The sequence below is a fragment of the Nicotiana sylvestris genome, chromosome 8 (genome assembly GCF_000393655.2).
Source record: "Nicotiana sylvestris chromosome 8, ASM39365v2, whole genome shotgun sequence".
NCBI classification, from domain to species: domain Eukaryota; kingdom Viridiplantae; phylum Streptophyta; class Magnoliopsida; order Solanales; family Solanaceae; genus Nicotiana; species Nicotiana sylvestris.
The window spans coordinates 123,145,011-123,171,093 of NC_091064.1; the positions used below are offsets into that span (position 1 = coordinate 123,145,011).

A 26,083-nucleotide genomic window follows, 5' to 3' on the forward strand; every position below is an offset into this window, starting at 1 on the left:
GGAAAAAATTCTATGTATTTATTCATGTAGTCTCGAGCCAAAATGACCCGCAGCTACAGAAAGAATAATGAACCCTAACTAGGAAGGCAACAGACTTCACATTAAATCAGAGGGCTTGTGGAAATACCCATTTGCACCTCGTAAGAATTGATCAATTTGTCAAAAATAAAATGTACATGAGAGAATTCACTAATAACCCGAAATCTACAATCTGGAAGTGGAATGGAAGGAGAGAGGTTCTCCAGCCAAAGACAGAAAAACACCCCGGCTCGAGAGCCATAAGAATCACCAGTGTGCTACTTGCCCCACTTTAGAGGCCTGCACAAAGAATATACCTCTTTAAACTAAAGATTGGGTTAAAAGTTGCACTGCTGCTGCCTCCAAAATGCTTAGCTTTTTTATCGTGTTGTTAGCTCTCCGTTAGAGAATAAGTGTTAGCAAAGTCAGGTTCTATAAGCCACTCCAGAGGCAAGCAAGCCAAGATGCTCTTTTACTTGTAAGTTAGCTATCTATTCACTACATACTGCCTCCAAACCCTAAAACTGAAGGACCTCTGACTTTCAGACGCTTCGATCCACTCTGTATTCTGGGTGATTCCCTCATATTTTGCCCCAATTCAAACTGGATCTTGTGATCTCTCTTGTACTCGTCCTGCTTGCTCAGTGCTTGTTCATTCACAGCCACCTTCTTCAACTTAATGGATACCGGAACTGGACCACCTCTGACGGACTTGTCTCTGGGATGAAAGTCCGGTGCTTCTTTGGATTGACTTGAATTAGCAATGGAACTGTGAGTTGCATCATTAGCCGTAGAACACTCTGGAAAAGACAATGGCCCAAGCCGTCCTTCTGATTGACGTTTCTTTAATCTTTTGAAACTCTGCAAAGTACATGCCGAAAGTACTTATTTAGATTTTTGATAATTGGTCGCTCCCAAAACAAGAACTTCAAAGCTGAAGGAAATTGACATGAATGTACACTATATTTTGTCAATGAAATAAAATTCATATTTGAAAGCATACTAAGTTAATATTAGGTGGTCAATAACTATCTTCCAAAAACCAATTAGTTTCACTTCCTAATGAATCTCGCTTACTGAAACACATATTTGTAATCTACCAATAAGCCATCTAATAGATACAAAATTGAATATGATGAATCCTTGTAGCGAAATTAAAACTAAATCCATAACCCACTGGAACTGGATAAGAAAACAAAACAGAAAGTCCTGATGACAAGCAATGGGCACAAATATGCAAGGACAGAAGCAATAATTAGAACTTTGCTCTTGTACTAATAATTACAAGTATCAGTTCACAGAACTTTGTTCTTGCACTGACATTTAGAAAAGTATCAATTGTGGAGATACGGAACAAAGAAAAGAGAATAAAGTATTTAATCACATACCTTTCACCCTCTTTGCAAACTGATTAATAAAACTTAAACGTGTTAATGTCTCTATTAAGCTATACCTGGTGCTCAATGTTGATAGAGACTGAATCATATCCGTTTCTATGTTCTGCTCTGGGACGTCTCTTCACCCTGAAAATTTCTGTATCAGACTCATCACTGTCTTGATCTACAACAGTTTTACAGTCTGTCTCATGAGCTACTTTCGGATGGACTTTAAAATTGTTATCACTTGATGAACTCTCCGATCTTTCACTCCGACAACTAGAAACATCACCATGGAACTTCATTGATGCAGTATCTAAGTTACAGATTGCATTTCCCTGTACTTACAGTTGGGGGCTGGATTAGCTTGAGACATAAAGCAGTTCTTTTTCTGCAAGGCAGAACTCAAAGAAAGTAGGCATATATAGAATTACAGACCAAAGACCACTTACATTCACACCAGCGAAAAGGTTATCTTTCGGCTCCATCGGAGAGTCGAGATCAGACAAAAGTGAGGCAGAAGCATTAGGTGCTGACTCATGAACTGTCTGTTCAACCGAGTCCTCCGACCATTCAAAATTGATTTCACAATATGGAACATAGCCATCTTCCTCAGCTCGCGGAAACATGTTTAAAAGGAGAGAAAAGTCATCAGTTTTTCTATATCGCTGTTGAACTTCATGCAAAACTACCTTATCCTGCTCAAACTGTCTAGCTGCAGTTTCCATGTCCAATATATCTTCCCTTAGGCAAAGCGTTCTACTGCTGCCGCAAGGAAAATTAAGTGACCTGGGATCTGATGAACAATCATGCGACCAATCATCAGTTACAACGAGCATTGCCAATATAATAGACAATTAAAAGAAGAGAAAACATTCAGTTTAAAAATACCATGGCGAAGGCACACTGCGTGTGCATAGCAGCTGCAATTAAGATAAGCGACATAACAGTCACGCTTGCATATGCTGCAAAGAATGGTACCATGTGCGAATAAGGATATGCCTGAAAATGCTATTAACCTCGCGAGGCACCAACGAGCACAGTGCTGAAAACGCATCAAATTCAGAAAAGAAACTTTGATGCTATGATGAGTCATCAAGTCTGCAGAGGAATAGTCAGGATCTTCCAGTTCAAATCTCGTACATAGAAGCATCGCTTCTTTGCAGAGAAGTTCCTCGTGAGGAAGTAGAGGCACCCTGTTCAGGAGTGCATAGCGAATGCTGGCAATTGAACCCATAGAAAACCAATCGCCCGTTGCAAAGTTAACGGCCTCACCACAATTGAAACCTACATATAAAGAAAAGATTTGAGAGTCCAAACTTTTACATCCTCAGAGAAACAGAACAACAATCAAGCGTAAATCAGTGGAGGATGAGATAACATCTGTCTGGGATGTGTGAATAAGCAGTTCCGCACCCATGCTTCATTGCACTAAACTCAAAACAAAGCAGACCATTTGTTTTCAGGGTAAACAAAGGCAGGCTCTTACCATGACTAAATCCTGCATGATACGCTCTAGGAAAAGTTACTACGAACTCCCCCGGTTTTTGAACTGCTTTATAGACAGGAACACCATGCTCTGACAGAATGTTAGGAGGAAACAATGTTGTCTTCCCCAAAAGCACATCAAAAGCTCCATCCTCTCCATCAGCTGATAAGATATCATTGGTGTAAACATGCTCTCGGACAACCTTCTCGAAGTCAAGTGCTGCATGACCTGGAATGCCATACCAAGTTTTTGCGGCCCCACAATGCTGATAATTGATACTACAAACAGATTAAAAAATGTTCAGCCCCGGAAATAGCAAGGACTAACATGGTTCAAATAAAAAACACATACCTATATAAGTAGTGGTCTTCCACATGCCAAGCAAACATACTGAATAGCATTCCAATATACAACATAGGTTCAGTAACTCCCTGGAGAATAACAATTGTGTCAATAAACTGCTACACATTTTCTGATTCATCATATTTTCAGTAGAAGATGGGATAAGATAATTACTGTACCGGGATCGATTTCTCAAGGAGTCGCAGTACTGATTTAGGCAACCGAGAAAGCCCCTGGAAACACAAATAAAAGCACATAATTAGAATTTCATAAGTGGTTATTTCAAAACAATATGGCCAACATAGACCACCTTAAGACTACAGCTAAATGTTGACGGGGAGAGTTGTGGTCTAGGATAACTATGCAGGAAATGAAGTAGGTGATTCATTATTTGTCTTGGGACAAGAAGGGAAGGAAAAGAAGGAAGACCATAAGAATGGAGAAGCAACCTAAAGAGGACTTCGAGGAAATATCTCCCTGTCTATAAAACAGTAACCGCATTAGCATCATAAGAAGTTTCAGACATAAAAATGGCAAGAATCAATATGCATCCTAACAACAATACAAGTTGACTCTTTCATACAACAATTTGACATTATATCCAGAACGGAAAAAAGGGGGAGACAGCACAGTAAAGAAATTACTTTTTAATAGAATTCACACCTTCATATTCCATTTGCTTTTTCCAAGTTGATCATTGGGAGAAGAGGAAAATGCACTACCATCAACATCACAGGCATATTCCACGCTCTCAGTCTTTCCACAAGCTATCTCATGCCAAAATTCTTTTTCTAGGTATGTCGGAGGAAGACATCCAGCACTATAATATCGACGAGCAAATACCTTGTTTGCCATTTTCTCGAAATCTCGAAATGTATAGTTTCTGAAAGACCGGACTAGTCAAAAGCGAGGCAAGCAACTAATTCATAGTAGCAATTACCAACTACAAATTAAAACTAACCTCCCACTCATAAAAAAGGTGACCCTGTCATCTGTGTCCCATTCGGCTAGGCGAAGTGGCTGTACCCTAGTAGTAAATTTAAAACCAGCCTTCTCTTTATTCAGAACAACTCCAGCAGGAACAGAAGCTGTTATGGGGGAAACAATCTTGCATATACCTATTACATTTCAAACATAGTATCAGCCCTTATCAATCAATGAAGCTACCACAGGATAAAATGCCTTTAGAAACAAGAACACAGCCTGAATAATCAATATCGTATATATAATTTACACAGCCGTTAAATTGCAGGAAGAGCTGGGATAGAATTTTCATTTTTTTTAGAGCAACTCCAAAATAAAAGGCCAAAGATTCTAGAGAGAGGCAGAATGCATAACAGCAATTGAATTAACCTGAAGCAGAGAGTCATAGCAAAATCACTTAATTTGTTTGACAGACAAAGAAAACTGATGAAGCCTTACCATATTTAGAAGCTTCAGGAGCTAACTTCTGGAGATAAACTAAAGGATCCTCAAACTCCTCTTTATTTGGATAGTACACTGGACATTCTGGAACTTTATCAATCCAGTCCAGATTGGAGGTGTCAAACTTTGCAACCTTGTGCTTTGAGAAAACATCTTTTCCATTATAAGAAGAAGACCCAGATCCTGGATATGAATCACTATTAACATGGATTCTAACACCACATGAAGCAGAAGATCTTAAGGCATCTCCTCCGCTTCTACTCAGCATGTTGCTGACACAATTGAGATCATTCATAGATTCTGTCTTCATTCTTTGAAGCCTTTTTTGCTTCAAAAATTCCAATTTAGCCTCCCTCGACATGCAGACTCTCCCTTCCACCTGCCATAGTGAAAATAAGCTCATTAAGATTGAACAAGTAAACCGAACAGTATCACAAACCCTAAACAATTGTTGCATGTTTCGATTCCATTATAGAATTAAGAAAGTGAAAAAATCTCACACAGCTCATCTAAGAATACAAATTCTCTTACAATTGTAAGAAAAACAGTCTCATAACAAGGCTAAACCAAAACAAGGCTAAACCAAAACAACCAGACATTTATCTCGAAATCAGAACATACAATCAGAGCAGGGGGTCTATCGGAAACAGCCTCTCTACCTTCACAAGGTAGGGGTAAGAAAGTGTGTACAAATCTCGCACAGCTCAACTAGGAATACAAATTCTCTTACAATCAAGAGTAAGAAAAACAGTCTCATAACAAGGCCAAACCAAAACAACCAAGACAATTTATCAAGAAATCAGATCAGACAATCGAAAACAGACGAGGGTCTATCGGAAACAGCCTCTCTACCTTCACAAGGTAGGGGGTTTAGGTCTGCGAACACACTAACCTCCCCGGACCCCACTTGTGGAATTTTACTCGGTTTGTTGATTTTGTAGTTGTTGTTGCAGAACATACAATCAATCATTTGATGCTTTGATCTGACTTATACAGTAGTAAATGTCATGAGACAACAGGGAACCCACAATAAAACGAGGAAAGAGTATGACCATGAGTGAAATATATGGTACTGAATTATTAATAAATCCAAGCATGTTCATTCAGAAAAGCCAGCTCTCACAAGCCCTCAACCTAAAGCCAGGGACGGGGATTTTTTCAGTCCAAATCCACTCAACTGCATGTAGCTAACCATTCCCTTGCCTTCTGAAGGAGTATATATTAATAACACGAGAACACTAGTTATTAACCAAAGACACAGTAAAAAAAAAAGTTACTCACGCTAGCTATCTGCACAAATTATGAAAAAGTTTTTAAAGGTGTGAACACAACTTCCCCACCCCAAAAAAAAATATAAACAAAAGGTGTGAACACAGAAAGCAGAAATTTTATCAAAATTTGATGCATCTCAAAATTTGACGACTCTAACAAAATTGGAACCAAATCATAAGTTCCAAGAGCGTAAATAATCAGAAATTATAATTTTCTTCAACATTTTTTTTCTGCCCGACAAAAGGGGATAAAAGACGAAGAAAGAATAACTACCAAAACCAGACTATGTATTTGAAAAAATTGAGCCAATCCATAAACAGATACCGCTAATAAACCGCCCAAAATGTAACTTGTAAGATCTGAAACAATAAGGAAACAATTACTACAGTACAGAGATGGATTTTGAGAGTTTTTCATCAGAAATAGGGAGAAAATCGGTGATAGTATCAAAATTCAACTATGAATACTGGAAAAAAATCAGCTCAAAATTTCCATTAAGAATTATGTTCATTCGATTTTCTCTAAGAAAATAACAGGAACAAATGTTCATTTCAATATGTGCAATTAGTTCAGATTAAGCATATGAAATCGCTGAGAAAAGATAATGCAAAAAAAGAGAGGAAAAAACCCTTCAATTTTCACTACAATCCTAAGAATACTTGAGAGATCCAAACTTCCAAAGGAACAAAAAGAATAACATTCACAACTCAAAACTTTACAAAGAAATACACAATACATCCAACTGATAATAACATACCATCTCATTACGACGCTTTTCTCTATTCTTCGTCGTCTTTCCACTCTTCACAGACAAAAACAAAACCAAAAAAACTACTAACAAACAACAACACAAGCGTCAGTCAAGCCCTAGATCAGGATCTAGGGCACAAGGAACCAGAAAAACAGACTTAGACTCGCCACATTCCCTTAGCACTGCATGGAACGAGTCAAACTCAGAGATCAGAGCAATTCCACCAACCGAGTGACTGAGTTACACGCAAAAAACGAGAAGCATTAATCAAAGCGAACGAAACATGTAGAGTGAGTGCGTGTGAATTCTCCGGCGACTCTGTTCACCGGCAAACGGAAAAGCGGTTTCCCGGGCGGTGGAAGAGGTTTTCCGGTAGGTAGAAAGAGAGAACAAGGGAAGAGAGAGAAGGGGCGAGAGAGGGGAACAGTAGATGGGGAAATCCAGAAGTATTGGCTTTTAGAAAACCGAAAAAGAGAAAGGAGAGGAAAATTTATAGTTTTATATATAGGGCAAATGATGGAAATTCGATTGCTTTTTATTTTTTCTTTTGAGATTATTATTTTATCTAAAGATGGAAACTAATAATAATAATAATATTAAATGAATAATAAGGCTGCCTTTTTTTAATTACTCGTTTATTTGGTAAAAGCTAAGAAGTGTGAAGGAAAGTGGTAGTTGTTAGGTTGGTTCAACCAAACGCCAACCGTCCTTCAAACGCCCGTTTTGAGCAGTCACGGACACGTGCTTTCCCAATAATACCCCTATTGCGATATACACAATGACTAGGGATGTGTATTTTTTTTTCAAAACTTTTCTTAGGATGGTTTGAGCTTTATCTCGATTCTTTTCTAAACTTATAGGTATACGACATTGAACTTAATTACTTCGATTTGTTGACAAAAAAAATTACTTCGTTTTGATTTTAATCTCTTCGAATATCACGTGGGACTTCTTTGTTTGGGTTGTAACATGTCTAAATGATATAGTTAAAAAGTTATTCAATTAAAATTATAATTAAAAAAATATTACATTTGCTTCCTAGGATTATATTCGGGAAAAAGACCCAAAAATGCCTCTCGACTATGAGAAATATAGCAAATTTGCCCTTATTTTGAATTTAGTCTCAGACATGACCTTATCTTTAGTGGATTGGTTCAGATTTATTCCTCAACTAGGGAAATAGAATAAATTTATCCTCTGGTTGACTGTAATCTCAAATATACCCTTATCATTAATGAGCTGCCTCATATTTGCCCTTCAAAATTAATGGACTTTTAACTTCTTATTTTTACGCATTAAAACATATTTTATTATCAAAATAGAGTAACATATTATAAGATAATAATCTTAACTCCAATTTTTTTCTTGTAAGAATAGTAACTAGAAAATTATACAGATCCAAGATGGTTAAAAGAATTGACATACGTACATCTAATTGGTCATCATTTTCATGTATTTCTCCTTTTTTTTTTAAAGTACTCTCCTAAATGTAACAATAATTAATCATAACAACAATTTTAGAAAATTAAATATTTTTTCATGGAAAAATAAACAATCTTCAAAAACCCGAATATAAACTGAAATTCTTAAATTAGTGAAAAATATTTGAAAGTAAACAGAGAATTTGCTTTTGTTGCCATGGCAGAAAAAAAAACTTCATAAAATATTAAGTTTATTTCTTTGAGCTAAATTTATGTATATAATTGTAATTGCATAGATAAAAAAGTATTGATGGTCAACAAACATAAACTGAAAGAGATAAGAATTACTATAAGCTATCCGAGTAAGATAAATAATTTTATGAATCTCTGCTTTTAATGTGTATTTTTTTTAAAAAAAAATTACATGTCCTTTTTCTTTTCTTTATGTTCTTCTTCTTTTTTGTTTTAGAAATAGTAGTCAACTAAAATTTTAATACTAAAATAAAAGGGTTGATAAAATAAATTAATTTTGTTAGTTTTGAGGGGCAAATATGAGACAATCCACTCATAATAAGGCATATTTGGGACTAAAGTCAAAAGGAGAAAATTTATTCCGTTTCTCATAGTTGAGAGTAAATTTGAACCCATTAATGATAAGAGCATATTTGAAACCAAATTCAAAATAAAGGTAAATTTGCTCAATTTCTCATAGTTGGGAGTATTTTTTGCCGTTTTTTATATTAAAAAAAGAGGACAAAAACTAAATAAACTGAATAAGTGATACTAAATCTAATAAAAGTTGAATGATACAATCGCCCTAAGATTTTACCATCAAGGGTTATGATTGGAGGGACAAAATCTATTCACTCTTAATTAGAATTTTAACTTTGAACACCGGTAATAAAAAAATATTATGGAGCACTTTTTCTTTTATAGGTCTTATGCTTCACAAATTTAAATTAATCAAATACGCGTAAAAAATAGCGGGTAAAAAATAAAAATAATATACTCTCTTCGGTCCATAATAAGTGATCAATTTATTTTTTTATTTTGGTCCAAAATAAATGTCTAATTATATAATCAAAAAAAATTCATTTTATTTTTCTAAAATTACCCTTATATACGTATTCTTAAAAAGTCATTTACTCCTTACACTGAGAAGAGAAGTAAGTGCTATTATAATAATGGTGCAATATTTAGTGAAGGGTAGTTTAATCACACTAATTATTTTCGTATAGAATTTAAAATTTTTTTGATGGGTGTGTCCAAAGTAAATTGATTATTGCGGAGAGGGAGAAATAATTATGAGTACTATATGTTTTCTGACATCTTCTTTTTTCAAGGGTGATTTTGGAACTTGAAAAGGAAAAGGGCAATTATAGAATTAAGATTGACGGTGTTACTGAAGAGTTTCGCTTTCACTTGCGGTCAAAGGAGGGAAAGAAGGAAGAAGTGGGAGAAAAAATAATCCTCAGTGCTACGGTATATGAAAGAAGTTTGTGGACTATAATAAAGCATTCCAATTATACTGTATAGAGGGTAGAAATTCATCTGTGTTTGGCCGTGAAATCAAAGACCCATATTCGCAGGTCAGTTTAAACTAAGTTTCTGTTAGTTATATACATGGTCCAACTCAAAAGATATCTTTGTCCCTGTTCAATCCTTGTTAGAAGCGTTGGGTGAGGGGTGAATAAGTCATTTGATTAGAATATTCAGAAACGGCAAATAGGAGTTGTCTAATATGGGCGTAGGTTTCTCATTAGCAAGCGAAACGTGGAGTGGTTCATGTGAAACGTGGACCAATGACGAGAGGGGGGAAACACGTGGCACGATGCTGAGGTGTCATGCAATTTGCTTTGCTTTCTCAAGAATTGCCAGAAGGATATTACCTGGCTCTTCCTGCTGGTTTCTCGTTCCCTTGTGATCAACTCCGTCAAGGAGATGAACATTTTCTATCTCAAGAACTGAATTTAGTACTTACTTCCGATCCAAAATAAGTAATTTTTTCAGATTTCAAAAATAAATTAATTATTTTTTTCTTACATTGTCCTTGGAGTAAATAGTGTTGTAGTATGTTTTATAGTATTTATGTGAAGAGATAGTAAAGGTTAATATGGTCAATTTTATTGCTAATTAATGTTAAAAAGTAGATTTCTTAATAATATGGGTGAAAACAGCTAAAAAATCACTTATTTTAGACCGGAGGAAGTATGTTTTAATTCTAACATTCTCGGTTTACATTTATGGCACTCGCTTAACGTGATATGTTAAATTACTAGATTCATATGATATTTTTAGTATATTATTTAAAACTCTATCCTCCGTTGATTAGAGATTTCATATTTGAATCATGCAAATTAAAAAAAAAATATTGATCGAAACACTCCCCTTATAATTTATATTATACGATGCAATTCGAATTACCCAAGATTCAAAATGTATAGGACACCAAATGAGAATTCAAAAATAATTTTACATTCTTAGCGTAATGTTTAGTTAAATGATGACACATAAATAATCAAAACGGAGTATATATTTATTGGAGGAGAGCATGCACGGATGCACCCGGTGGGGGAGGGGTGTAGCCGTGTAGATAGCTATGGGGGAATCTTTTTATCTTTTGATTACGCGGAGGCTGGAAGAAACTAATGATTAGAATTCGACAGTCAGCGAAAACGAAGTTTTGAAGGATAGAGAAACAAATTGGAGAAATGGTCTTCGCTTTCGTTGGCGGCTCGTCTTCTTTTGGACTCAATTAATGGACGGTCAACAGTTTTTACTGTTCTTGTTTACGGCTATGTGGCTCAGTTTACTTTCAGCTGGGGTAGCTGAGCTGAGCTGAGTTGAGCTTGCCTTTCCCAAGACTCTTCAGTTACTACTATTTAATCACATGAAATTACTGCTATAATGCTCGACTAAATTATTGATTTTGTTGTATGACTTGGAAAATAACAACAGATGCTTTATTAGCCCTTTTTAATTTTATTGAGTGTTACTTGTGTTGCCAATATTTTTAGAACAAATCGATGTATGTAGAAACTCTTGGTCAATTATTTGTGTAAAATCTCTAATGTACTAAAACGAGTTTAAACGCAAGGAAATATTGACCTAATTATGATCTTTTAATTGCTCTTCACTCTGTTGATCATGAAAACGTTACTGTTTAAAATATATCTTTCTAAATTTTTAGTGTCCAGGTTTTGTTTTAGAATTAAATTATTTCATCCAAGATGCACGAGCAAATTCAGAAACTCTACCAAAAAGTTAATGACACAATTTTCATTTGTTTAATTAATGACAACTTGAATCTTGTTGCACCGAATAATTTGTATGATGCATGAATTGGATGGATGGATGATCCGCTCCTCCTTAAGGAAATACTTTACTCTTTGTACCTGTTAACGCCGGGTGAAACTTTAAAAAAAGGTAACATAAACTTATTACAAATTTAAAAAATATTTAGATAAAGACTCAGAATTTATACTCGATTTTAAGGTTAAGAGGTTATATATAGTGCCAAACATATTATATTCACATACATGTTTGTATTGAAAAAAGTGAATACATGTTGAGGTAAAATAGGGAATGTTATACTGTAATAATTTAAGGTTAATGACATATTAATCTCTTTAAATGAATATGTATTGCTGACATAATGTATATTTTAAGATTAAAAAAGTCGTTTATATTGAGATAAATGAAGTAACGATTTGATCATCCGCACGTTCCAATATTTTTTATCTCATTTCATTCCGTGAATGAAACATATACACAAAACGTCCAATATATGTTAGTGACAAAAATAACTTTCACAATTAGTGGTTATCTTTAACTCCATATCGATCGCATCATAATCCTACCATATAAAAATTGATCATAAATATTCTTGGATAAATGATTGAACATTGTATACGATTAAAACCTGACTTACCCGATTTTGCTATTTGATCGAGACCACGAAATTGGGTCGAGGGTCAGCCTCGTAATGGATTATGCCAGAGCACGAAGATAAGGTAGCTAATTCGAGGATCGAGGTGCCTGTATAGGGTTATCCGATTTTCCTATTTGATCGAGACCACGAAACTGGGTCGAGGATCAGCCTCGTAATGGATCAGACCAGAGCACGAAGATAAGGTAGCTAATTCGAGGATCGAGGTGCTTGTCGAGATCGAGGTCAGCAGCGATCAAGGCCAAATATGACAGACTTCGAGCGAAGCGCAGTAACGGAAAAGCGAAACATCCGTAACTGGTCAAAAATCACGAGCGGAGATCACGAAACTGATCAAATCAAGGGCGATTATTTAGGCTAATCATGGGATTTACTTCCGTAATTAGAATTGTACCATAACTAGGACTCCTCTGCTATATAAAGAGGGCTCTAATCATTTTGTAACCATCTTACATTCACTCATATCAAAGCAATACAATATTCTCTCTTTAATTCGCATTCTCTTGTTTATCAGCTTGCTGTATTTTAATTGTCATTGCATAACCAGCTCGAGGGTACTCAAGCTCGAGGGCTCTGTCCAAACGCTGGTTTGCTTTATATTACTATCAATTTCCATCATTTATCTTTACGTTTATCAATTGGTATTATGTGAAATCACATATCCTTAAAACCACATTATAAGTTTAATTGTTATCCAATTTTTAAGGTAAACAGTTTGGCGCCCACCATGGGGCTAAGGATAATAGTGATTGCTTAGTATTAACCCTCACAACACATTGCTTTTACGTTTGTTCTCGTAGGTGTTTTTGATTTCAGGAATCAACATGTCAAATTCTCAAGCAGTGCCCACTCACATAGATATTGGCCTTGGTTTTCATGGCAAAAACGAGCACATAGTCGCCCCGGGAAACGGAGTACCTCCAATCAATCCCGATGCACCACAGGTTGTAGATCCAGTTGATGTCAGTTCTCATGTCGCCATTTGTGGAGATTTAGGCACCGACCCTGAAAATAGTATCCGCAGAGACGTCCGGGCAGCCGATTAGAACGCACAGAGTGGTGAAGAAGGCGGGATTGGCCTTCGAATGATATTTGACATGTTACAAACTCAGTAGGCGGCGATAGCGCAACTCTAAAATCAGAATCGAGCACCTAGCAGAATCGAACTTGATATATCAGAGGAAGTTATTCATAGGGTCGAACCTGTACAGGAGAAATTGAACGATAATAGATCGGGAACTGACCCCGCCATCATGAAGATGGTCGAGGAACTCACTAAATGGGTTAAATCGAGAGAAAAGAAAATCGAAGTTAATGATAAAAAGGTAGAAACATACAATTCACGGGTTGATCAAATACCGGGGGCACCCCCGATTCTAAAAGGTTTGGATTTAAAGAAGTTCGTACATAAGCCCTTCCCACCAAGTGCGGCTCCGAAGCCCATTCCAAAGAAGTTCTGCACGCCAGAAATTCCCAAGTACAGTGGGACCACCGATCCTAATGAGCATGTCACTTCTTATATATGCACAATAAAAGGAAATGACTTAGAAGATGATGAAATTGAATCTGTTCTGTTGAAAAAGTTTGGAGAAACTTTTTTGAAGGGGGCAATGATATGGTACCACAATTTGCCGCTCAATTCCATCGATTCCTTTGTCATGCTTGCTGATTCGTTCATAAAGGCACACGCCAGAGCGATAAAGGTCGCGACTAGAAAGTCGGACCTCTTCAAAGTGAGACAAAAGGACAATGAAATGCTAAGGAAATTTGTATCTTAGTTTCAGATGGAATGCATGGACCTACCCCCGTTTACCGATGATTGGGTTGTCTAAGCTTTCACCCAAGGTTTGAATGAGCAAAGTTCGATAGCATCACGTCAACTAAAGTAGAATTTGATTGAATATCCAGCGGTAACCTGGGCCGATGTGCATAACTGATACCAGTCAAAGATTAGAGTCGAGTATATCAGTTGGGAGCCCTTTATGGTTCCGTTTACCCAAATAGATCTGAAGGCAGGATTCAAAGAGACATCGACAGAGAGCCTTGATCAAACAGGGAATGATACCAACCATATAGCGCAGATCATAGAAATAACGGACCAGGACGTAATCCCGTTCGAAGTGATCGAGGTCAAAATCCCCACGGGATCATGAGTAAGAGTGGCTTTGATAAACATGTCGAGCCTAAAGAAGCTCCACGATTATCGGAATACAACTTCAGCATCAATGCTTCGGGTATTGTGTCAGCCATTGGACGAATCAAGGATAATAGGTGGCCCAGACCCCTACAGACGGATCCAAATCAAAGGAATCCAAATCAAATGTGCAAGTACCGTGGAACCCATGGTCACAGAACCGAAGAATGCAGACAGTTAAAGGAGGAGGTAGCTTGTTTATTCAAGAAGGACCACCTTCGAGAGTTCTTGAGTGACCGAGCTAAAAATCACTTCAAAGACATGGATGCAAACAGGAAAAACGAATAGGAAGAACTGCAGCACGTGATTCATATGATTGTTGGTGGGGTCGATATTCCTCAAGGACCGATATTCAAACGCACAAAAGTGACAATCACAAGGGAGAAGCGTACCCGAGACTATTTACCAGAGGACACCTTGTTTTTCAACGATGAGGATATAGAAGGGATCGAACAGCCTCACAACGACGCACTGGTAATATCTATCGTTATGAATAAAATTCAAGTTAAACGTGTGTTAGTTGATCTAGGTAGCTCAGCAAACATTTTGATTAAGGGTCGTAGAGCAACTTGGCCTCCTGGATCAAATCGTGCCTGCAGCTCGGGTGCTCAATTTTTAACATGGCAAGTGAAACCACCAATGGGGAAATCATGTTGCTAGTAAACGTGGTCGGAACTATCCAGGAAACAAAGTTCCATATAATCGAAGGTGATATGAGATACAACACGCTGGTCGGGAGATCTTGGATCCATAATATGAGGGCGGTACCTTCAACACTTTATCAAGTCTTGAAATTCCCAACACCGGAAGGAATCAAAATAGTGTACGGCGAACAACCAACAGCCAAAGAGACGTTTGCAATTGATGAGGTGATACCACTATCGGCACTAACATCAATAAAGGGACCAGAATCAAAGGAAAAGAAGGAAGTCAAATAGCAACCACAGTCGTCGGCCTTGACCAGATTGGAACAGCAGGAAACTCTCGAGGATGATGATTATGTGATACCTCGAACCTTCGTAATCCCGATGATCCCGATGCCACGAAATCAACGATCGAAGAGCTTGAACAAGTCATATTGATCGAGCATCTGCACGATCGAAAGGTATACCTGGGCATGGGTTAACTCTAGAGCTTAGGGAAAAACCCATTAAATTCCTTATTAAAAATATGTATTATTTTGCTTGGTCCTACCCTGACATGACAGGGATCCCGCCGGAGATTACCACTCATCGATTGAGTTTGGACCCAAAGTTCAGACCAGTATAGCAAAATAGAAGGTCACAGTCCGAGGTAAAGCATGCGTTCATCAAGGATGAGGTAACCAAACTTCTCAAAATAGGATCCATCCAGGAAGTAAAAAATCCCGAATGGTTAGTAAAAGTAGTTGTAGTCCCCAAGAAGGGGAATAAACTTAGAATGTGCCTAGACTACAAAGACTTAAACAAAGAATGCCCTAAGGACTCCTTTCCTTTGGCGAATATCAATCGCATGATCAATCTCACGGCCGACCACGAGATCTTCAGATTTCTCGACGCCTACTCGGGGTACAACCAAATACAAATCAGCCCGGAGGATCAGGAAAAGACTTTGTTTATTACTAAGTACGGTACATATTGCTATAATGTAATGTCGTTTGGGCTAAAAAAATGTCAGTGCTACATATCAACACCTAGTAAATTGAATGTTCAAAGAACAAATAGGTAAATCAATGGAGGTTTATTGTAACGATCCGGCCGGTCGTTTTAAAAATTAACGCCCTGATCCCCTATTAACTACTTTCCACATGTTTGTTTCTGCTATTTTGATTTGTCGGAATGTTTGGGTTTGAGTTTCGGAGTGTTTTGGTACACTTAGTCCCTAAAAGAGAGCTTAAGCCTTAGAATTTGGACCGTAGTCGGAGCAGTATGAAGACGGCCTCAGAATGGAATTCCGTTGATTCCGTTAGCTCGGTTGGGTAATTTCAGGCTTAGGGGCATGTTCGGATCGTATTTTGGAGGCCCGTAGCTTAATTAGGCTTGAAATGCCGAAAGTTGAATTTTTGAAGTTTCCGGTTCGCTAGTGAGATTTTGATATCGGGATCGGAATGGAGTTCCGGAAGTCGTAGTAGGTCCGTTGTGTCATTTGGGATGTGTGTGCAAAGTTTCAGGTCATTCAGACGAGGTTTGATAGACTTTTTGATCGAAAGCGGAATTCAGAAGTCTTTAGAGTTTTTAGGTTTGAATCCATGGTTAATTCGATGTTTCGATGTTATTTTAGGTGTTTTGAGGATTGGTACAAGTTTGGAAAGTGGTATATTACTTACTCGTGCCTTTTGTTGAGGTCCCGGGGGCCCCAAGGTGATTTCCGGTGGTTAACGGGTGATTTTGAGTTGAGTTTGGCAGCTGAAGGAGTTCTGTTGTTGTCATAACCGCACCTGCAGCTAGGGGACCACATGTGCGGGCACGCAAGAGCGGCTAGGAAGCCGCAGATGCGGCCAAGCGAGGGGCAAGCGAGGTCTTGGCCGCACTTGCGATTGTGCATATGCTGGATTTCTTGCGCAAGTGCGGCCCTGGTATTTTAAGTGAAGTCCGCATGTGCGACTATTTAACTACAGGTGCGGTTTTGCTGGGGCAGAAACTATAAATTCCACCCTTCGCAATTTTGGACCATTTCTCTCAATATTTCATTCGGGGTGAAGCTTTGGAGGGCATTTTCAAGGGAGATTTTCAGAGGGATTCATTGAGGTAAGGCCTTTGGTCCTTAAGCTCGTTATTATGGTGATTTTTATCATTGTAAGCATGAAATTTGAAGAAATATCAGTGGTAAATTGGGGGTTAGGGCTTGGTTAATTGGAGAGCGTTGAGTGGTGATTTGAGAGGCCATTTGAGGTCCGATTTTGGTACTTTTGGTATGACTGAACTCGTGAGAGTGTAAGGATTCCGAATTTGTAAATTTTACCCGATTCCGAGACGTGGGCCCGGGGGGCGTTTTGATCATTGTTTTCCTAATTTCGCGTATTAACTTAGAATTAATTAGTTGAATTAGTTACTTGAAGTTATATTTACATTATGAAATTACTTTAAATAGATTGGGGCCATTCAGAGTCGAATACTCATGGCAAGAACGTGGTTTCAAGTTGATTGAGCTGGTTCGAGGTAAGTGGCTTGGCTAACCTTGTGTGGGGGAATTTCCCTTAGGATTTGGTATTGTTGATATTTGAAATGCCTTGCATGCTAGCTTAGGGAAGCATGTCTAATTGACTTAATTGCTTTACTTGCTCAAACTGCCTTATTTGGATTATGTGCAGCATGCTATGTTAGAAATACCTATTTTACCTTGGTATGAAATTTGAATTGAATTGAGTATTCTTCATGTTGCTGTTGTGTGTTTACTTTGGGACTACGGGTCGGTATCCCGGAAGATCACCCTGCCTATTTACTTTGGGACTACGGATTTGTATTCCGGTAGATCCCATTGCATATATATATTGGAACTACGGGACTGCACCCGGTAGATTTCCCCCAGTACTGGGTATTTACATTTAGGACTACAGATCGGGATTCCGGCAGCTCCCCGCGCACTATGAGTTGGACTACGGGACGACACATGGGAGATCCACTGGATATTTGCATTTGGGGACTACAGGACGGTATCTTGGGAGATCCCCGGTTGTTATCGCTGTGTTGAGCTGTATTCTTTCTATGATTATTTTCTATTTGTTATAGTTGTTGTTATTCTTATTATCATGTGTTACTTCATACTGTTAGCATTTAATTATATTGTCGTATTCTATACTGTTTTACCTCATTTTCAGCTATAGTCAGTAGGGCCCTGACCTTCCTCGTCACTACTCGATCGAGGTTAGGCTTGGCACTTACTGAGTACCGATATGGTATACTCATGCCCTTTCTGCGCATGTTTTTCTTGTGCAGATCCAGGTACTTCAACTCAGCCCTACTACCCTTGAGGCGAGGCGATTCTCCAGAGACTTCGAGGTATATTTCCACATCTGCAGACCGAGGAGTCCCTTTCCATTCTCTCTTATAGTATCCCTTATGTATTTACTTTTGTTTAAACATTCTAGAGTTAGACACTTGTAGTTATTCAACAACTTGTGATTTTCATGAGATTCCGGGTTTTGGGCAGTTGTTCAGTTTGAGAGTTATATTGTATATGCCGAGTGGCATCTTAAAACCTTTATTATGTTTATTCCGCAGTTTTTATTTATTTTATCTATTGTTTTCCCTTTTTCCACAATTGTTAGGCTTACCTAGTCGTAGAGACTAGGTGCCGTCATGATAGTTCACGGAGGGCAAAATGGGGTCGTGACAAGTTGGTATCAGAGTTCTAGGTTCATAGGAGTCATGAATCACAAGCCGGTTTATTAGAGTCTCGGGGATCGGTACGGAGACGTCTGTACTTATTTATGAGAGGCTATGTAACTGTTAGGATAATTCCACTTCATTTGATTTCCTTGTCATGCGAGATTTTGATATCACAATTCTAAACTTCTATCTTCTATTCTCTCACAGATGACGAGGACACATGCTACCAGAGATGATCAGGCACCCGCGCCCCCTACTGGAGCCGTCAGAGGTCGGGGTCGGGGAAGCGCACATGGTGTATCTAGAGAACCCGCGCGAGATGCCACCGAGGTGCCATCAGCAGTTCCAGCCAGAGCCCAAGCACCTGATACGCCTACTGCTACTACTACTGTAGCTCTCCGGGAGACTCTTGAACAGTTCATGAGCATGTACACCACTCTGGCTTAGGCAGGGTTGCTTCCCTTTGCTGCAACTACATCTCAGGTCGGGAGAGGAGCACAGACTCCCGCTGCCTGCACTCTTGAGCAGCGAGTGCATGTTGATCAGGTCCTAGAGATTATTCATGTACAACATGTAGTGAGGACGGGGCAACGGCTTCTGAGGATGAGCAGTAGAGGCTTGAGAGGTTCAAGAAGTATAAGCCTCCTGTATTCAGTGGTCTAGCATCAGATGATGCTCTGGGATTTCTAGATGAGTGCTACCGTATCCTCCATACCATGGGTATATCATGATCGAGTGGGGTTTCCTTCACTACTTTCCAGCTTGGTGGAGCCGCCTATGAGTGGTGGCGTACTTATGAGTTAGATAGTCTGGATGAGGCAACTTCCCTGACTTGGACTCGGTTTTCAGATATGTTCTTGAGAGAGTATGTTTCTTAGAGCCTCAGGAACGCATGGCGCGCAGAGTTTGAACATTTGAGCTAGGGTACTATGAATGTCTCGGAGTATGCTGTCCGTTATACTAGCTTGGCTAGACATGCACCAGCTTTGGTTTCTACTGTTAACGAGAGGGTTTGCCAGTTTATTGAGGGGCTTGTTCCCAACATCAGGTCTAGCATGGCTCGTGAGCTGGAGATGGATATTTCTTATCAGCAAGTGGTGAGCATTGCTAGGAGGATAGAGGGTATGTATGCTCGGGACAAAGAGAAGAGGGAGGCCAAGAGATCTCGAGAGTCGGGCCATTATTCTGGTGCTCGTGCCCCAGCTACAGGTCATCCTGGTAGGGGTAATATGAGTCGCCCCATTCACTCAGCTCTTCCAGCAGCCAGTGGTATTCCAGCTCCTCCTAGGCCCCATGAGCCTTATTATGCACCTCTAGTATCTAGTGCGCCTCCTGCGTGGGGTGATTTTAGTGGTCAGTCCAGTAGACTTGGCCCGAGCCAGTCACAGCTACCACATCCTCCCAGAGCTTGTTTTGAGTGTGGTGACACATGCCATATGGTGAGGGATTGCCCTAGACTTAGGAGGGGTGCACCTCCACAAACTTCTCAGCCACAGCGTGCCCCGCAGAGTTCTCAGGCGATGGTTACAGCTCCAGTTGCTACCCCACCTGCTCAGCCAGCTAGAGGTGGAGGTTGGGGAGGTAGAGGTCGCCCTATAGGGGGAGGCCAGGTTAGATATTATGCCTTTCCTGCCCGTACAGAGGCTGTCGTCTCCGATTTTGTCATCATTGGTATTGTCCTGGTTTGTCTTAGAGATGCAACAGTTTTATTCGATCCAGGCTCCACCTATTCTTATGTGTCTTCTTATTTTGCCCCGTATTTGGGTGTATCTCGGGATTCTTTGAGTTCCCCTATTTATGTTTCTACTCATGTAAGAAATTCTCTTGTTGTGGACCACATTTATCGGTCGTGTGTGGTTGCTCTTAGTGGTTTTGAGACCAGAGTCGATTTATTATTCTTCAGCATTGTAGATTTTGATGTTATCTTAGGCATGTACTGGTTGTCGCCCCATTATGCTATTCTTGATTGTCACGCCAAAATTATGAAGCTGGCTATGCCAGGTGTACCGCGAGTAGAGTGGAGGGGTAACTTAGATCATACTTCCAGTAGAGTTATTTCATTCCTTAAGGCTCAGTGTATGGTTGATAAGGGTGTGACGCGTATCTAGCTTATGTGAGAGATGTCAGTATTGATAACCCTATAGTTGATTCAGTCCCAGTAGTACAGGATTTTCTGATGTGTTTCCACCTGATCTCTCGGGCATACCGCCCGATAGAGATATTGATTTTGGCATTGACCTGTTGCCGGGCACTCGACCCATTTTTATTCCTCCGTATCATGTGGCCTCTCCTGAGTTGAAGGATCAGTTATAGGAATTGCTTGATAAGGGTTTTATTCGGCACAGTGTATCACCTTGGGGTGCTCCTGTCTTGTTTGTGAAGAAAAAGGATGGTTCTATGCGTATGTGCATTGATTATTGCTAGTTGAACAAAGTTACAATGAAGAACCGTTATCCCTTGCCCCGTATTGATGATTTGTTTGACCAGCTACAGGGTGCACGGGTGTTTTCTAAGATTGACTTGCGTTCAGGTTACCATCCGTTGAAAATTCGGGAGCTAAATATCCTGAAGACTGCTTTCAGGACTCGGTATGGTCATTACGAGTTCCTTGTTATGTCATTTGGGCTGACCAATGTCCTAGCAGCCTTCATGCATTTGATGCACAGTGTGTAGTCATTTGTATCTTCTCTCTTTAGTATTATTTCACTTGTATTTTTGGAGTGGAATAAAATATTTGTTGTGTCCGAGGAGTAGGCAAAATTAGCCGAACCTCGTAAATTCTGGTGTTCCCTTTATTGTTGCTTTATTGTCTTAGTTATTATTTGGTGGCTGTCATAATTTTTGGTATAGTAGTTGTGACTTATTCACACTATATACATTTGGCTTCCGCAACAATTGGTATCAGAGCCAAGGTACTGTCTAAGTATGCTCTATGGTTGCAGCATAGTCTGATCTTCCACCTCAGAAAAGATTTATCTTGGTAACTGAGTCAAGGTTCTGTCTGAGTATGCTCTGTGATTGCAGCTTAGTCTGATCTTCTACACCAGAAAGGAAATAATCTTGATTTGTGTCGTCAGCTATTAAATAATATTTGTGTCAAAAATGGGAGACAATAAACGAGAAGAATCTACATCAAGTGTCAACAATACGTCATCATTGGCATCTTCGCTTATGACAAGAATTGTGTCAAATGCGAAATTTGCGGTAGAAATATTTGACGGGTCCGGACATTTTGGGATGTGGCAAGGCGAGGTTCTAGATGTCCTTTTTCAACAAGGGCTAGATCTGGCCATTGAAGAAAAGAAACCAGATGTTATTGGAGAAGAAGATTGGAAGATTCTCAACCGTGTTGCTTGCGGTACCATTCGATCCTACCTTGCTAGAGAGCAGAAATATCCATACACAAAGGAAACTTCTGCAAGTAAATTATGGAAAGCACTGGAGGATAAATTTTTGAAGAAAAACAGTCAAAATAAATTGTACATGAAGAAGAGACTGTTTCACTTCACCTATGTTCCTGGTACCACGATGAATGAACATATCACCAGTTTCAATAAGTTGGTCACAGATTTGCAAAATATGGATACAACTTATGATGATGGTGACTTGGCCTTGATGTTGTTGGCGTCACTTCCTGATGAGTACGAGCACCTTGAAACTACTCTACTCCATGGAAATGACGAAGTTTCTCTTAGAGAAGTTTGTTCGGCTTTGTACAGCTATGAACAAAGAAAGCGAGAAAAACAGAAGGGCGGAGAAGGAGAAGCACTATTTGTGAGGGGTCGTCCTCAAAATCAAACGAGGACAAAGAAGGGAAGATCCAAGTCAAGATCCAGACCCAGCAAAGATGAATGTGCCTTTTGTCGAGAAAAAGGGCACTGGAAGAAAGACTGTCCGAAGTTGAAGAATAAGGCCAAACATAACAATGGAAAGGCCATTATGGATTCAAATGTAGCTGATTGTGATGATTCAGACTTCTCATTAGTTACAACAGAGTCATCAACATCATCAGACATATGGTTGATGGACTCGGCTTGTAGCTATCATATGTGTCCCAATAGGGACTGGTTCGTGGAATTTCAAGAAGGAGAATATGGAGTCATCCACACAGCGGATAACAGACCTCTTACCTCATATGGAATTGGTTCAATACAATTAAGGAACCATGATGGAATGATCAGAACATTAACAGATGTTCGATATGTACCGGATTTGAAGAAGAATCTCATCTCTGTGGGAGCCCTAGAATCAAAAGGGTTCAAAATCATTGCAGAAAATGGAGTGATGAGAGTATGCTCCGGTGCACTAGTGGTAATGAAGGCTAATCGGAAGAATAATAATATGTACCGCTATCGTGGCAGTACAGTTATTGGGACAGCGACAGTGACATCCAGTGACGACAAAGAGGCAGAAGCAACCAAGCTATGGCACATGCGCTTGGGACATGCTGGAGGAAAATCCTTGAAAACTCTATCAGATCAAGGATTGTTAAAAGGAGTAAAGGCTTGCAACTTGGAGTTTTGTGAGCATTGTGTCAAAGGGAAACAGACAAGGGTTAAATTTGGTACAGCGATCCATAATACTAAAGGCATTTTGGATTATGTACACTCTGATGTTTGGGGTCCTTCCAAAACACCTTCATTGGGTGGGAAACACTATTTTGTAACCTTTGTTGATGATTTTTCCCGAAGAGTGTGGATGTATACAATGAAGAACAAAGATGAAGTGTTGGGAATTTTTGTCAAATGGAAGACGATGGTGGAGAATCAAACAGGCAAGAGGATCAAGTGTATTCGCACAGACAATGGAGGTGAATACAAAAATATGCATAATGCTTTGTGTAGCCTTGTGAAGCCATATGTTGGGCTTAATTGCTTGCAAGTTTTGCTAGTGACCATTTTATAGGGGAAAATTGATCGGAAATTTCCATTGGAATCCACGATGATTTAAACTCCCCATGAACCCTTACATTCGAGGACGAATGTTCCTAAGGGGGGGAGGGTGTTACAACCCATATCCACATGTGTTAGTTCATGCCATATATTAGTTAACATAAATCCAAGAAGGAATTATCTTTGAGATGATAAGAAGTCAATCCTATTGGTCTTAAGTGATACAAGAGTGTATAAGGGTGATTAACCAGTATTAGAAGTTAAACGAATCAAGGATGTTGTAACTCGTATTTTCAGGTAATCTAGCGGTGCTTAATACACTCAAGAGGTCATTTATTAAGGTATTTTAATCATATAATATCCGTATCATAAGTTTTGAAGTCAAACGAGTTATGAAACAAAAGTCGACAAAGGTTGTCGCAACTTAGGTTCATAATTTTACTTAAACATTAGGTCAAATGTTTCTAATCTTTTCTCATAATTTACAAGGAATTACGGGGTGATATACCAACCAAATTAATGATCTATGAGTCTAGTTTCCAACGCATTAAACCGTTCATCGATACGATCTCGGAGTAGAGAGATATTCGCGTTTTTGCGAGACTGCGCCAAGCACCTCTCTATGGGGCCCACTAAGTCGGTTTAAGATATTTGGACCTATATAGGATGACTCCAACCCGTTTTAAGTCATTTATTTTCACTATTTTCAGACCTTAGAACCCTAGGAACATCCTCTCAAGGTTCTCTCAAGATTCAAGACCCAAAAAAGGGCAAACAACACAAATCAAGTGTCGGGAATTCCGTGGCGCTAGTAAGTCTCTTGTTCTTCTTGTTGTTGCTCATTTTTGTGTCGTTCCAGCTCGTGTGGGAGGTTGTTTTAAAGGGTTTATGTTCTGTAAATACTCCCTCATGTTCTTAATATCAATCCTAGGTGATTTCAAGCCTTCTAAAGTGATTCTAGTGCCGAAAAACACTAATTGATCGCTAGTTTCGCTTTTTTGTTGTTGTGGCAGCATTGGAGGGATATTTCATGGAAATTTAAGGTCAAATTGGAGTTGTTCTTTCTGTATAAAGGTAAGGAACCTCTTACTCTATATGTATTTAAGATTATCCAAGTTGCGGCTAAGCCATTGAAGCTAGAACTTGTGAGATATATATCGAAAGGCTTGGTAGTAATGTTATTGTTTTGTGGACTGTTTTGCGTTGTTGTTGGGCTGCGTATTTTACTACTATCTTGTGGAGTTTTGGAGGAGGAAGGGTGTGGAGAAACACCATATATATGTAGGTTTATGGGCTGATAGTTATTCGTAATATTTCCAGGTTGTTTGACACGACTACGGTGGTCGTCGTATGTATGGAGTGATTAGGCTGTGTGTGAACTATTTTGGGAGGCTCAATATGTTTATTATTGATGTTGTTTGGGCTGTTTGGTGACTGTTTTGAATGGTGTGAGGTCATATATATAGGGGAGGTGCTGTCCGTTTCATCGTAAAATAGGTTGTGGTCGATACATAATAGTTATGACGCTTAAATGATAACGATAGTATCGTTTCTCTTATTGTAGACTAAGGAGTTTTGACAATTGCATAGCTTGAGATTGGGGCAGTATATACAAGGTATGTGAGACTATCCCTTTTCTTCATTTGCACGACTTCAATTGTACATAATGTAATGAACGAGCTTCCAAAGATACTCTACTCTTAGAAGCTAGCAGTACTTACATTGTTTTCCCTCTTATGGAACGATTGATGTTAATGTTGCTTCTCTTAGTCTTATGTTATCAATGTTGTTGGTACTTCCTGATTCTTATAAGGTTCATAGTGAAGAGTTAGTCCTAATAACGCGTACAGAGGATACCGACCTTACGTCACTCCGAAAGGTTTAGAATGTGATTCCATGAGTCGAGCATGCATTATATATATGTATCTATTTTACTCTACCGAGCCACGCTATAGTTGGCCGGGTACGGCACCTATTGTGCAACCACTGATCAGTTGGGTTTTACCGAGCTCCACGTGGCCGGGTACGATTCTACCGAGCCTATTATGGCCGGGTACGATATGATGATGATGATGCCCACAGAGGTGAATGCTTTAAAGGTTTATGTATTTATACATATGTATCATGCATTTCATGTAAGTAGCCCTCAGAGGTACTAAGATGTTACAGGTTGTATATTCTCTATCCTTGCTTACATTACTGATCGTATTTATGGTTCCTTGCCTTACATACTCAGTACTTTATTCGTACTGACGTCCTTTTATTTGTGGACGCTGCATGTCGTGCTGCAGGTCCTGATAGACAGGCAGGTGCAGCTCCCCCACCACAGTAGACTGTCCAGTTCAGCGGTGATTGGCGAGATCCCTTCTCCGGACTTGCCTTGGTCTTGGTATGCAATTTTTGTTATAGACATTATGGGTATGTCGGGGCCCTGTTCCGGCTATGTTGCAACACTTATGTTCTTTTAGAGGCTCATAGATAGGTGTCGGCTCCTGTATAGTTTGGTATGCCTTGTCGGCTAGTTTTTGTTGTATAGTCTTTCATAGTAGCGTGGTAGCTCATACCTTATATGTAGTTTCTTGATTGTCTGGTCATCCCCTGCTATGTATGTTCATGCCGTCATATTTTATTGCTGGTTGTCCATGAT

The 26,083-nt window shown here is 39.2% G+C and overlaps 1 protein-coding gene across 1 annotated transcript; it reads right to left on the reverse strand.

The window, feature by feature from the left end:
- Positions 1-7,152, reverse strand: LOC104233564 (lysine-specific demethylase JMJ13-like). The gene is made up of 11 exons (XM_009786974.2): positions 6,680-7,152; positions 4,648-5,029; positions 4,187-4,343; positions 3,889-4,108; positions 3,405-3,458; positions 3,235-3,314; positions 2,884-3,161; positions 2,286-2,681; positions 1,847-2,190; positions 1,472-1,732; positions 1-879 (listed from the first exon to the last, which is right to left on the reverse strand). Exons 1-11 carry the CDS (start codon positions 6,680-6,682, stop codon positions 517-519), a joined length of 2,538 nt encoding a protein of 845 aa, XP_009785276.1. The 5' UTR covers positions 6,683-7,152; the 3' UTR covers positions 1-516.
- Positions 7,153-26,083: the final 18,931 nt, after the last annotated feature.